The 15266-nt window shown below is 50.2% G+C and overlaps 1 protein-coding gene across 1 annotated transcript in view; it reads right to left on the bottom strand.

Annotated features, from left to right (window-relative positions):
* The window catches only part of RTN1 (reticulon 1), a 264833-nt gene that overhangs the window by 119600 nt on the left and 129967 nt on the right, over positions 1-15266 (bottom strand). Inside the window, exon 2 of the mRNA XM_051826389.2 lies at positions 9465-10229. Within this exon, the coding sequence (XP_051682349.2) occupies positions 9465-10229 (765 nt within the window). The remainder of the gene's footprint in view (positions 1-9464; positions 10230-15266) is intronic.

Raw genomic sequence — 15266 nt, 5'->3', positions numbered from 1 at the left:
TCTCAAGGATGCACCTGCAATCTTGCTGAGCCTCCCCGCCCTGGAGGAGGACCTGCTGTCACCATGGCAACAGGGTTACCAGGGAGGTCTCCCCTGCCACCCAGCAGGGCCTCCACTCGCAAGGAAGGAATTACACAGTGATGTCTGGTCCCTTGGCGAGCAAGAACCAGCTGTCTTTCCTGCAAGCTTGGAGGTCGCTGTGGGGATTTGGGGAGGTGGGAGGAGTGGGTCATCTGTTGCTTTGAAATGGTGGGAGCCCCCCCCCCCCATAACAGTTCAGTTATTCTAATTCTTTAGAAAACAGAACTGACTCCATTCTTCACCCGTTTGTCATTCATTCATCTATTATCTGGAACCTACTGTGTGTTAAGCCCACTCATAGGCACCTGTGATATATTAGTGAATGAGAGAGAAAAAGTCCCCGCTTATATTCTTGTCTAAGGGGAACACAATGCATAAACAACATACATATAATGAAGAAGCAGGCATGAGCTTCAAAACTTTTGTACCAAAATAAGCTTATCTTTTGACTTCATTTTCCATATACTTTTTCATATATATAGTATGTTAGAATTATATATAGTACATATGAAATATATAGTATATAAATAAAATATAAATATATAATTTTCATATATGATATAGTATGTTAGAAGTTAAGTGTTATGGATCAAAGTGGAGCAGAGTAAGGGGTGCTGGGATTGGGTAGGGGTGAGTCTGACTCCTAGAATGACATCCGCAGTAAATAACACTTTGACCTCAGAATCAACCCTTAAGGCTTCCTGGTCGGGCTGAAAGGCCTGTGAGAGCATTTCAGGCAAGGAAAGCCAAGACTGACAAAAAATATCCTACACAGAGGATCTCTTTGCAATCTCAGAGGAAAGAAAGGGTCATCAAAGAAGGATACACTCTTCTCTGAAAGGAGGCAAGAACATCTATACCAATAGAGTCTGTGGTCACAAAAAGCTTCCATAGCCTTGGCAGCCCATGGCAAGAGCCTCAGATGATCACTGACGTCATAAAAAGAGTGTTAATTGTTAAAGGAACAACAGTAGTCACTGTGCACTTGCTCCCCAGGCAGGACTTCTGTCCCTTATGAATTGTAATATGAGAATCAACTGTAAATTTTCTCCCCAAACTGTACTCTGTATGTTTTGTGGATGCAAATTGTTGAAGTCTATGATTACATAAAGTTGGTCCTTTGTATATAGTCATACTAAAAATGAAGCATAATGAAGGAGATGGGAGAGGGAGAGGGATGAGAGCAGGGGAGCGGGGGCGGTAAGGGGGAAAGAACCACTATATTCCTAAAGTTGTATCTATGATTAAATGCATTCATTAAATAAAAATTCAAAAAAAATTTACTATTTGAGAGACAGAAGAGAGAGAGCTCCTATCAGCTGGTTCACTCCTCCAATACCCACAACAGTTGGGAATACAATCCAAGTCTCCCACGTGGTGACAGGAGTCCAATTACATGAGCCATCACCCCTGCCTCCCAGGCTCGGCATTAGCTGGAAGCTGGAATCATGAGCAGCGAGGCAGGCATCAGACTTGAGCGTTTTTAACTGCTAGGCTAAATGTCTGCTCCTGAGTTTGCAATTTTAAGTAATGGAGTCAAGACAGGCCTCCGTGAGAAAGTGAAGTGTTTTTAACACATGAGTGTCACTCAGGAAGACACCCAGAGGACAAGTATGCTGGGCAGGAGGCAACCCAGGGCAGCGGCCGGGGGTGGGAGCTGCACTGATTTCCAAGCATCAGAAGGAAACATAAGTCTGGGTGAGGTGAATAGGGGGGGCACAATAGAAGAAGCCAGTGCCGGCTGGCGCCACGGCTCACTAGGCTAATCCTCCGCCTTGCGGCGCTGGCACACCGGGTTCTAGTCCTGGTTGGGGCGCCGGATTCTGTCCCGGTTGCCCCTCTTCCAGGTCAGCTCTCTGCTGTGGCCAGGGAGCGCAGTGGAGGATGGCCCAAGTATTTGGGTCCTGCACCCCATGGGAGACCAGGATAAGTACCTGGCTCCTACCATCGGATCAGTGCGGTGCACCGGCCGCAGCGGCCACTGGAGGGTGAACCAACAGCAAAGGAAGACCTTTCTCTCTGTCTCTCTCTCTCTCACTGTCCACTCTGCCTGTAAAAAAATAAAAATAAAAAAATAAAAAAGCCAGTGCCATGTCGGGAGTGGGGGTCAGATCATGGAGGATCTGTCTCATGGGGCTTTTTTTTTTTTTTTTTTTTTGACAGGCAGAGTGGACAGTGAGAGAGAGAGACAGAGAGAAAGGTCTTCCTTTGCTGTTGGTTCACCCTCCAATGGCCACTGCAGCCGGCGCACTGCGCTGATCCGATGGCAGGAGCCAGGTGCTTCTCCTGGTCTCCCTTGGGGTGCAGGGCCCAAGCACTTGGGCCATCCTCCACTGCACTCCCTGGCCACAGCAGAGAGCTGGCCTGGAAGAGGGGCAACCGGGACAGAATCCGGCGCCCCGACTGGGACTAGAACCTGGTGTGCCGGTGCCGCAAGGCGGAGGATTAGCCTAGTGAGCCGCGGCGCCGGCCCTCATGGGGCTTTAACTCTGGGTGAAAGGAGAAGCCGTTGGAGGGTTTTCAGCAGAGATAGTATACCTACTTATTCTCAGTAACTGAAAACCACCACTTCATTATATCTTCATGCTTTATGCTTTTCAAATTTTATTGTGTGATTTCAAACTCTGTTTTTCTAGCAGGTTCCTTAAGAGGTTGTACACATATTTCCTTGCTATGATTTCAAGAGGCACAGAGTGTAAAGTTACAGCAGCCCACTTCTGATCTGTGGGCTGGGGCACGGAAGGGTGCGCTCAGTGGCCCCATCCTCACAGCTCTGTTGTTGAGTATCTGCTGGGTGCCAGGTACTCTGCTTAGGGAGCTGGAAGTCTAGTGGCAAAAGGCTAAGAGACCTGTTCAGGGTCACTACCCTGGATTTCCCTCTTCTCCCCGTCTATCTGTTCTTTCTCTGCCCTGTCCTGGGATCAGATGGGCTGATTTACATAGAGCGGGGAGCCCTCTGGTTTCTGGTTGTTTGCCACCAGGAGGAAGCTCTTTTTACAAACATGATTCGAGGATTTATCTGAATCCAAGTGAATACATCATTTTATCTAGATTCCCGTTTGCTTCAGTTTGCTGAAAATTTCCCTCATTGGGTTCTCTGGACACGCTGTCCACCTCGTTGGCTTCTGGGCCACTGCCCTCTCCAGGTTCCCCTGCAGGCTTTCCTGACCTCAGGGGCCTCCCTGGAGGACACATCACTCTTCCCTTGCACCAAGAGAGCTCAGCGCTTGGGTCTCGCTCACTCTGCTCCGCCTCATCCACTCCTGCTTTCTCTTTTCCAGACAACAGGAAAATAGCCAAGACACAATGGGTTAAGTACAAAGTGTCCTACAAAGTTCCAGAAGAACTCAGAGGAGGTCACTGAGAAAGTTGTATTTTTTTTCTTTCTTTTTTTCTTTTTTTGGACAGACAGAATTAGACAGTGAGAGAGAGAGACAGAGAGAAAGGTCTTCCTTTTTCAGTTGGTTCACCCCCCAAGTGGCCACTACGGCCAGCGTGCTGTGGCCAGCGCTGTGCAGATCTGAAGCCAGGAGCCAGGTGCTTCCTCCTGGTCTCCCATGCGGGTGCAGGGCCCAAGGACCTGGGCCATCCTCCACTGCCCTCCTGGGCCACAGCAGAGAGCTGGCCTGGAAGAGGGGCAACCGGGACAGAATCTGGCGCCCCGACTAGGACTAGAACCAGTGTGCTGACGCTGCAGGCGAAGGATTAGCCAAGTGCACCGTGGCGCCGGCAGAAAGTTGTATTTTAATTGGTCTTGGAATACAAATAGAGCCTTCAAAGGCAGGCACAGTCCAAGAGTGGACTCCACGAGAACAGGTATGGAGGTGAAAAAGGAAGAAATGCGTTCCAAGAATGGCACAATCAAGGTCAAACTGGAATATTATGGGGGTGATACAGGGTGAGGTGGCCGGCAAGGCGAGTGGGCCCCTGGTCTCGGAAAGGCCCTGGAAACTCGTTTAAAAGTCAGTACCTTGTTAGGCAGATGTTGGTGCATTCTGGAAGTATTAGGATGAACTTAGGAGGGAAAGTAGTAGAAAGAGGATGACCCGTGAAGAGGAGACTGCAACAGCTGAGGGAAGAATCATGACAACTTAGTGAGCTGTGGTGGCCACAGGGTGGAAAGGAAAGGAAAATTCAAGACATTGAGGAGAGAAATCACAGGCTTGGGTTCTAAGTCATATGGTGAATGAGACACAGAGGAGTGTTTAAGATCGCTCAGAAACGGTGAGCCTAGACAAAGTAAATGAACAGGGATTTCATTCTCAAAGTGAAGGGAGTCAGAACAATGAGCTGGTTTGACGGGACACACAAAGAAAATTCTTCTGTTGCATGTTCGTTCCATTCCTGTGGCACCATCCTTGCACTTTTCTCATGCAGGAAGCCTCTGTGTAACCATTCGAACTGCTCACCCTGACCACACTTCTGCGCTGGAACATTCTTGGGAGACCCACATCGCAGGGCGACCCACCCACGTGTGATCCCACCATCACCTCCAGGAAGAGTTGGCAGATTTAGCAAATAAAAACACAGGACACCCAGTTAAATTTGAATCTCGGCTAAACAATGAATATGTGTTTTAGCATAATTGTATCCAATGAAATATTTGTATTTTATCTTACAACTCTATCTCCAGTTGAGAACCACTGAGCTAAAGCATTCAGGAAAGAAGGCTCCATGATCTGATTTTATTTACTCAAGAGTAAGAATGGGGCTGGTGCTGTGGCATAGTGGATAAAGCCACCACCTGCAGTGCCAGCATCCCATATGGGTGCCGGTTCAAGTCCTGGCTGCTTCACTTCTGATCCAGCTCTCTGCTATGGCCTGGGGAAGCAGTAGAAGATGGCCCAAGTCCTTGGGCCCCTGCACCCACATGGGAGACCCAGAAGAAGCTCCTGGCTCCTGGCTTCAGATCGGTGCAGCACCAGCTGTTGCGGCCAACTGGGGAGTGAACCAGCAGACGGAAGACCTCTCTCTCTCTGCCTCTCCTTCTCTCTCTGTGTCACTCTGACTTTCAAATAAATAAATAAATAAATAAATCTTTTAAAAAAAAGGAGTAAGGTTATCAGGCAGCTGTGGGTTGTGAGAGAAAAGGGCCGGATGAGGTCCCTCTTAGGCAAGTGAAGCTGCTGCCATGGTAACAATCCATCCTTATAAGTTAGAAGGGACTTGGCAGCTTGTGTAGACATACATTGTCCTGCATTCCTAACAGAAACTAAAAGCTAACAACAATTAACAAAATGCTAGGAGGAATCATGGAAATTTTGGGAACGAAATATAAGTTTTCTTCCCTTCATAAAAAGCTTTATTGATCTTTAGCTAAAATATTGGTTATTACGTGGACACAGTCAACTAAACTAATCAGATAGCTTGATGACTGAGGCTAGAACCACCCCACTCTGGGGCGGCAGTCTGGTGCTGCTTTGTTAAGTCGAATGCTATAACTGAGGGGGAGAAGAGGAAAGGTGAACGGGGGCTCTTTAGTCACAGATGCTGGAGTCCTAGGGTGAACGATGCTGCATTTAGGTCTCCCCCAAGTTCCTGGGTCTTCTCCATGAAGTGGTTCCCTGAGTACCCAAGGCTTCCCCTGCCCCGGGCCCGTGCACTGGCCATCTCCTCAGCCCCGCACCTGTTCCCTGGCTGTCCACCTGGCTTGTTCCCTCCCTCTATTCAGAGCTCTGCTCTAAGCAGTCAGCTCGGAGAAGCCTTTGCTTACCTGACACACCACCACCCTTACCACTCCTTTATATATTACCTGGCTTCGTTTATCTGCATAATCATTATAACTACCTTATATCACGTATGTATCTACATGTTTGTATGAGCATTCTTCAAGAAGCTCAAGAAACATGGAATTAAAAGATAAATTTATTTTGGTGCAAAATATTTTTAAATCCATGCATTTTTTTTTCTATAACACGCATTTCCCATGAACACTGTGAAGACCCCATGGGTAGGATATAAGCTGCATGTAGGCGGAGATTTTTCTGTGATTCCATCCTGTGCCCCTTCAGGGTAATAGAACAATGCCTGGCCAGGAGCAGATGACCGATATGTATCTGTTAAATGAATGGATGAATGAAAGCATGAACAATGTCACTTTCCAGCTCCAGGTCCTCCAGTGGTCTCCCACTGCGATGGAACAAAATTCAGAATCCTTTATGCAAGCTCTGAGCCCTGCCTACCTCCCCAGCTGTGCTCTGTGCAGCACTTCTCCCTCGCTCCTCTGAGCCATTGGCCTTCTTTCAGTCCCCAAAGCGCACGGCCTTCGGCCTAGGGATCTGCTGTCCTTGTACCCGAGATCTCTCTGAGCCCCTTTCTCAAGGGTGGACTCCTCCTCACTGTACTCTGGTCTGGCCCCTCACACCCAACACTCCAGCATTCTACAGAAGCACTCACACTTAGTGAAATCACACTATTTACTGTGTGTTGGTTTCTTATTGTCTGTCTCCTCCGACCAGCAGGCCATCTCCACAAGGACAGCGCCCTTCAGCGTCTGAATTACTGCAGTGTCCCTGGTGCCTAGCACGGGTCCGCAGATGAAGTCAGTGAATTAAGTATTTTTTTTTTTTTGGATAACAGAATGGATTTTCACAATGGGTAGGACAGTCATTCAACACAAGGAAATAGTAACCATAGTCTTGAAAGAGTTAAATCTAGTTATTTACTTATTTATTTATTTATTTTTGCTTTTTGCTTATTTCCATTAAGGGGAGCAAGAGGGGCTTGGCCATAACCTCCTGATTGCTGTGGCTTTTTTTTTTTTTTGACTGGTCATAAGATGCCTCTTGGTGTTTGTGTCTACACAAGGTGTGCTGATCTGTCAATGGTCTGGAGCATGAGGGCATTCTACGTTTTCCTAAAATGCATCACTTTTTTTTCATAATGATTTTTGCTGAAAAGAAATTTCCAGCACTTACACTTGCAAGCATTATTGCCTCTCCACCTCAGGCTATATTAATAGGATGAACATATTTAAGTAAGTTGGAAAAGGTCACAAAATGGAATAACCTCTTGGAATTGAAAGACGTATGGTAGACTCGGGGCTTACACATCAGGAACTATGGACAAAATGATGCCATATTAGAATTTCTCTTGAATTATTTCTCATTTCTTATTTCTCATTTCTTATTTATTAGGCAATGCCTCACTGAGCTCCTTTTGCTTAGAATGTTTTCTTTTTCCTCAGTTCTGTGTTTTTGCTGTGTGCCAATGTGGGATGCATGTGGACAGAGGAGCTCAACGTGGGAGAGCGCTGTGTCAGGCAACTTTCTCTTTCTTGAACAAACATTTCTTTGAATTTTTGGTGCAACTGCAGAAAAATGCTGTCAAATGGGCAACCCAAGGTCAAGTGAGTCAGACCTGTCTTTGTCTTTGTTGTTCCAGGCCCCCATGAGTCAGGGCTAATGGAAAAAATAAATAAATAAGGAAGTCCTCTAATAATGAATGGAATGGAGCCTGTCCTTGTAGACTGTGGTGTTTAGGTGAGGGATGTGCCATGGACATGGAATACATGTGCCCGGGCACTTGACTCTTCTTGAAGATTGACTGGTCTGGGCTGACCACCAACCAGCTCTGGAGCTCTGTGAAGCGTAGCAGATTATAGAGCTTACAGGAAGGGTTTCACTGTGCATTGCCACAGAGAGGACACGGAGTCTTGGAGACACAGCTATGTCCCCACCTCATGCTGCAAGCAGGGACAAGTCTCGCCTAATGCACTCGGCGCCTGTTTCCTTATTTGTCATCACTACCCAAATCTCCATGAACCTCTTGTGTGGAGGTCACTGTGCCTTGCACCTGCATGTCCCTCCACCTCCTGAGACTCATAGGCCACCCTCCCCCTCACCTGCCTATTTCCTATTGTTCGTTGGGCAGTCCCCTCGGGTCTCAGTTCACCTGGAGGGTCACTTTTGACTTTAGGACTCTGTGCTCCTGTTTCTCAAGACACGAATCGTGCTGGGGTCGGGCTGTTTATTTGGTCATTTGTCCCAAGGGAGGGCAGGGACCCGTCCATCACCAGGGCCTCACGGCACACCTAACCAGAAGAAGATGTGTGGGAAGTATCTGCTGAGTGAATGAGGAAATCTGCAGGCCAGGAATTTGGTGCAGTGGCTCTTGAAGATACTTGGAGCTTTCTGATTGAGTGACTTGTTAGGCAAGGGGAGAAATTAATGCTCCATCCTTAGGGAAACAGCATGGGGGACCACTGCTGTTCTTAAACTTGGACTTGTGCTCAGCACTGGGTTTAGAGCAATGGCTCTTCCGCGTGAGGCGCTGGATCCATTTGTGAGTTAGGGGAGGCCCTTTCCCCTAAGATGCTGGTCGGGGCCCTCTTGGGTCCAGATGGAACGGCAGCCACCAGACCTCTCACTGTTCTCTGCATCCCGATGCCTCATGGGTATTCAGGAGAGGGAGTGACGCAAAGGCTGGAGAGAGGGTGGTGGGTGATGTCAGAGAGAGCTGTGCGTGGTGCGGCCCGGGGAGGCAGTGGCGGGGTGGGGGGCTCCGGGCAGATGAGAGCCCCTTTGTGTGCATGACAGAATGTGTCCCCGTGTGGTTGCACATCCTGCCTTTAGGAGAACGTTCAAGCTGAAAAAGCTCATAGCCTGGAGAATTCTCAACATCTTTACTTTCACTCAGTACTCAAAGGATCCTCAAAAAGTTGAGGGAAAACACACCCTGTGAATAAGTTAGGCACGGATTTCAAGATTTCTTGCACTGGAGTAAATGTATGTGTTAATTCCACTTTCTGTGAACTTTTTGAAGCCCCCCCCCCCATTTTTTAGTTTTGAAAATAAAATTGTAGCAAGAACTTCAATCAGCCAAAGAGAGAGAGAGAGAGAAAGGCAGTGCTGAAATGGAAGGGGGAGGGGAGGAGTGCCCTTTGTTTAGGTTTTGTTCTCACTTCACAGGTTCGGGCCAGAACACCCTGAGGGCCACTCCCTCCCTCCCACCTCATTTTGCAGGCTCAGAGCTGGGACCAGCAATGTTAACTGGCCTGGCCAAGGTGGCCCATCGGAGAACATCCTGGGTGCTCTCCCCAGAACACCTGCAGCACACCTGGACCACCTGGGCTGGGGAGATGGGGGAGGGCCAACCTAAAGTGGGCGGCTCCTCCCTCTGCCCTGAACCCCAGGGGCCACAGGGCGACTTCCATGTTCCTGGGGTGTCATCCTGGGCTTCCCCATAGAATGAAGAAACATTTCACATAGAGTATCTGACGGGACCAGATCTCAATCCTGGTAAAATAGCGCAGGACCGGAAAGCAGCTGCTGGTTCATTCACCTATGCTAAAGTTAAAGTTATTTTGAATGCGAATCCTCATTGCCTAATACATGCCCTAGGAGTTCAGAGCCCCCTAAGCTGGGTTTGCCCAGTGCTCCTACCTGTTCCGGAAGATGGCGGGGTGACAGACCCGGGGCTGTCATCCTCAGGCTCTGACACGGTGACCATGGGGACTGTGTCGGGACTCGGCTTCAGACATACGTCTTGCTTCTCGGGGCTCTGGACTCGGGGCGCAGCCTCCACCTCCGTGAGCGTGATCTTGACAGGTGCGCTGACCACAGCGGCACGGTGCGGTTCTTCAGAGAGGTCATCCACGTAGGGAGCAAACGTGGACGCTTCAAATAAGTGGTCCTTGAGGATCTTTCCCTCCACGGGAGCTGGCGTGTCGGGCTCACGGGCCCCTTCAGGTCTGGGCGAGACACCAGTGTCCTGATCCTTAAGATCCCAGTCTTTGTGTGGCAACTCCGGGGACGGCTGCTCCCGACACGTCGGCTCCTCGGGCCTGGTTATGTCAATGTACTTGTAGGCCTCGGCTTTCATCTGGTCCAGGGGGTCTGCCAAGATCTTGTTCACTTCTGCCAACTCTGCCGGAGTCATCTCTATGCCCGAATCAGAGCTAAACAGGCCACGAGGCTCCGTTGCAGGCACATCGGGTAAGGAGGGCCCGGGGCTGGCCAAGTCCTCGGGGCTCTCAGAAGCGGTGACACGGCCGTCGTCCTTCTGCAGGATGCCAGTGAAGTACGTGGAATCCTCCCGAGGCGGGGAACAGATGTCAGATATCAGAGATGTGTAACACGCCCCTGCCCTGTCTTCTGGTGTGGCGGGAGAGGCGCGATCCGGGGCGGCGCTGGCAAAGCCTGCTGCACCTGGGAGGCAGAACAGCAGCGGGCAGTGAGTGCTCACCTGGCTTCCGTTCTCTCCTGCCCCAGCCACCGCCCACCCCATCCGGGGGGAGACAGCATCCGCCCTCCTCCAGGCCTCGGGGGCCCTTGGAGCCTTGCGGGTCCTGTCTTCCCAGGGCCCAGAGCTCCAGTATCCTCCTGAGGGCTGGCCGCAGAGGCTCAGAGGGGCTGCCAGGCCCCCACCCATTGGTGGTATTTCCCAGTGAACTGGAAAATTGGTTTTCCACCTTGCCTGCTTAGACATGCAGTGTGTGATCCAACTCGGTATCATTAAAAAGACACCCTCTCTCGGTCTGCAGTACTAACGGCTACCTAAGAGGAGGTGGGAATGCGACCTAATTCAGCTTTGTAAATGCAATGATAGGATGGAGGAGGGGGGAGAGGAGCTACTCTTGGGAACTCACAGAATAGGGAGAGGCCCCAAGGAGCCCCCAGGCCAGCCCTCCATTCCTGGACTCCTGCTTCTCCGGGATTGACATTACCCCCCTCCCCTTTTTTTGGAGGGGGTTTTATTTGGGGAAGAGGGAGATATTTCCCCTTTAAAATTTTTTTAATTAACACATAATAACTGTATGTATGAAGTGCAGTGTGATGTTTTAAATAATTATGCAATGATCAACTAGAGTGATTAGCATATCCATCACCTCAAACATTTGTGGTAAGAACATTCAAAGCGCTCTTTTGTAATTATCGTTAACCACAGCCGCCTTCCTGTGCAATAAACACCAGAACTTACTCCTCCTATCCAATTATAAGTTTGTGCCCACTGACCAGCCTCTTCTCACTCCCCCCCACCTTCATTCTCTTGTTTCTTTTTGGGGGGTGGGGATGGGGTGAGGGGAGACCTCCTGTTTGCTGGTTCATTCCTGAGATACCCACAAGAGCCTGGTGGCTGGCGCCGCGGCTCAACAGGCTAATCCTCCGCCTAGCGGTGCCGGCACACCGGGTTCTAGTCCCGGTCAGGGTGCCGGATTCTGTCCCGGTTGCCCCTCTTCCAGGCCAGCTCTCTGCTGTGGCCCGGGAGTGCAGTGGAGGATGGTCCAAGTGCTTGGGCCCTGCACCCCATGGGAGACCAGGAGAAGCACCTGGCTCCTGCCTTTGGATCAGCACAGTGCGCTGGCTGCAGCGCACGGGCCGCAGCAGCCATTGGAGGGTGAACCAACGGCAAAGGAAGACCTTTCTCTCTGTCTCTCACTGTCCACTCTGTCTGAAAAAAAAAAAAAAAAAAAAAAAAAGCCTGGCAGGGCTAAACTGAAGCCAGGAGCCAGGAAATCCGTGCCAGTCTCTCATGCAGGTGGGAGGGACTCTAGCAGCTGAGCCATCACTTGCTGCCTCTCAGGGTGAGTATTCAGAAGGAGCCGGAATTCAGAGCAGAGCCGTGGCCCAAGTGCAGGCACATCAGCACAGGACGAGGCGCTCCCTCTTGACAGCTCAAACTCGCAGCCAAACTCCTGCCCCTGCCCTCTTTTTTTTCTTTCAAGACTTATTTATTTATTTGAAAGGTAGAGTTGCAGAGAGAGGGAAAGAGACAGGGGGGTGGATCTTCTATCCACTGGTTCACTCCCCAAATGGCCACAGCAGCTGGGGCTGGGTCAGGCAGAGTCTAGGAGCCAGCAGCTTCTTCTGGGTCTCCTACGTGGCTGCAGGGTCATCCTCCCCTGCCTACAGCAGAGAGCTGGATAGGAAGTGGAGCAGCCGGGACTTGAACCGGCGTCCATACGGGATGCTGGTGTTGCAGGCAGCAGCTTCACCTGCTACGCCACAAGGCTGGCCTCACTCATTCTCTTTGTAAAGGTCTTTAGAGAAGGGGACTCCTGGTTCTCCAATGGCCTCACCCCTAAGTGGTGCACTTCTCTGTCCCTTCAGTTTTCCCTCTCATTTTGTTTCATTCCCTCCTCGACTGCCCATTCTTTGCTTCGCAGTGTTGCTCAGAGTCATCCGCTGGGAATGACTTCACTCCTCTGGACACGTTAGCCGCAAAACGAGCTTCCAAGGTTGAGTCTGCAGCATGTTTTCAACTGGACTTTGCTCTGTGTAAAACACAGCTAATACATGCACACAAAGTGAGCAGAAAAGGAAGACAAAGGCCATTGCCGTGGCTCACTGGGCTAATCCTCCGCCTGCGGTGCCAGCACCCCGGTTGCTCCTTTTCCAGTCCAGCTCTCTGCTGTGGCCCAGGAAGGTAGTGGAGGATGGCCCAAGTGCTTGGGCCCTGCACCCCATGGGAGACCAGGAGGAAGCACCACCTGGCTCCTGGCTTCGGATCAGCGCAGAGCACCAGCTGTAGCAACCATTTGGTTGTTACCTGATCCTTACAACAATTTTATGAAGTCCAAACTGCTCACATGCACACAAACACATCACACACACATATACACAAGCACACACTCAGCACGCACAGGTAAAAAACACGTGACATAGCAAAGAGTCATCCAGAGTAGAGCACCGACGCATGTAAAAGTCTTCAAAACAGTAGCAGTAACGCAATATCAGAGGCTAACATTTGAGTGCTTGCTGGGTGTCAGAAAGAGGTCCGAGCCAAGGGGTTGGTGCTGTGGTGCACTGGGTAAAATAAGCTACCCTTGTGATACTGCCGTCCCGTATCCGAGCACGGGTTCCAGTTCTGACTGCTCTGCAGCAGACCCAGCTTCCTGCTAATGTGTGGGAAGGCAGCAGATGACGGCCTGAATGCTTGGCCCCTGCCACCCACACGGGAGACCTGGATGGAGCTCTTGGCTCCTGACTTCGGCCTGGCCCAGCCCTGGCTTTTACAGTCATTTGGGGAGTGAACCAGTGGATGGAAGACCTCGCTCTCTCTCTCCCTCTCTCCCTCTTTTACTCTACCTTGCAAATAAATAAATAAATCTTTTAAGAAAGAAGTGATTTTTTAAAATAGATATTGCCTCATTAAAGTAATTAATTAAAGCATTAGTCATTAAAGCGATCCTAGATAACCTTTTTATAGCCGAGAAAAGGGGCTGAATAACTCGCCCAAGACATCACAGGCATAAGTGGTACAGCCAGGAAGTTAACGCCCCCATCCAAAAAAAAAAAAAAAAAAAAGCTTAATAGTAACAATTAATAGTAACAATGAGCCTTATTGCCTAATACACAGACCACCAAAGGGAAAATTATTAAATTTCAATCTGTAAGGGCACACACCCCTTTACGTAAAAAAAAAATTCTGAAAGCTTCTTTATGATATAGGCCTACCCCACAAAAAGAACTCCCTGGAGGAGGGGACGTGGGCCTGCAATGTTTCTCCAGAGATTATTTGGTTTGGGGTTCTCTACCACCATCATTGGGAGCCACTTGCACGGGGTGGTAAGTACAAGTACGTGTTCACCAGAGAGTAAAGGGGGATTTTTCCATGGACGTGAGTGATCTGGAAGTGCAGAGAGTGGCCATGGGGATGCCATGGGCTCCTGGTGGAAACGTAGTGGGTGGTTGGTAGGGCTGTGTCACAGTCATTGTCATCCAACTGTCACTCAAGGCTTCCCTTGCAGGTGCCAGCACAGGGCTCTTGGCCCTCATCATCTATCACCAGCATGTAGCATAGCCCTCCAGCCCACTGTCTCCCGCCACCAGCCGTTATCACAGCAAACACAAGTGTCGCTTGTGCAGTGCTTGGCCCCAGGGCTCTGCCCTGCCTCACTGGGGAATCTTTACACTCTGCACCCTGGCCCTGCAGATGGTGTGCCTTCCCCGTGGCGTGGTCAGCCTCACTGCTCCTGCCACCAGCCTCCCCTCCCGGCACAGCCCCGCCTTGCCCTCTCTGACTGAGATCACTCAGCAGTCCTGCCCATCTCCATACCCAGATCTCCGCCCTTCAACCTCAAGAGGTGAAAGAGAAGAAGCTGTACGTGCCGCCTTCTCCCTGACGAATCTGCCGACCACCTGCCCCCAGGCAGGCTCCGTAAGACACCTGCCGTCATCTGGGTGCTTGTAAACCACGAAACTTATTTTGGAGGCTGGAATTGCAAGGTCAAGGTGCTAATGGATTTGGAGTGTGCCGAGGGCCTGCTTCCTAGATGACCTTTATGCTGTAACAACATGTGGTAGAGGGGCTGGGGAAACTCTGAGCTCCCTATGGGCACTAATCCCAATCACGGGGGCTCTCTGCCTTCATGACCTCATCACCTCCCAAAGACCCCCCCCTTCCATCATCTTGTGGGTCAGAAGTTCAACATGGGAACGCTGCAAGGGACACAAACATTCAGACCGTGGGACTGATCTTGTCCCACATCCGTCAGGACCTGACCCCTTCATATTGTTCTCCCTCCTCATTCTCATAGCACTGGACTTCTACTGCTCACACGGCTGTATGACTTCTGACCTATGTATGTCCGTGGTATTTCTACTTATCTGTCAGCTCCTGGGGCTTCAGCCTTGTGTCTGGTACATTATAATGTACACAGTAGGTATCCAATAAAAAAATGAAGAAGTGAATGAATGGACCGATGAATCAATCAATGTGTGGATTTATTCTAGACATCTATGGAGAACAAAATAGGACAAATTAATGCTAGTCGCTAAGAGGACATGTTAATCTGTCATGTGAAAATCACTCTAAGAATGTGAGTTACCTAACAAGGGACAGGGGCTGTATTTCCAGACAGGAGTGCTCTCATCCTGGCAGACAGGGGCCTGGCACCTGGATCGGCAGGAGTTGGCATCCTGTGGAAAGTTGGGTGAGACACCATAGAAGTCCCTCCCTGCTCTCCATGAGCTTGTACTGATTGGCGCTGCTGCAATCTGACACAACTTCTTTACCCTCTTGCTTTCCTGTAAAACAGAGTCAAGGCCGGCGCCGCGGCTCACTAGGCTAATCCTCCGCCTTGCGGCGCCGGCACACCGGGTTCTAGTTCTGGTCGGGGCGCCGGATTCTGTCCCGGTTGCCCCTCTTCCAGGCCAGCTCTCTGCTGTGGCCCGGGAGTGCAGTGGAGGATGGCCCAAGTGCTTGGGTCCTGCACCTGCATGGGAGACCAGGAGAAGCACCTG

This window comes from Oryctolagus cuniculus, chromosome 20, assembly GCF_964237555.1.
Source record: "Oryctolagus cuniculus chromosome 20, mOryCun1.1, whole genome shotgun sequence".
NCBI classification, from domain to species: Eukaryota; Metazoa; Chordata; class Mammalia; order Lagomorpha; family Leporidae; genus Oryctolagus; species Oryctolagus cuniculus.
This window is presented reverse-complemented; position numbering and strand designations above follow the sequence as displayed.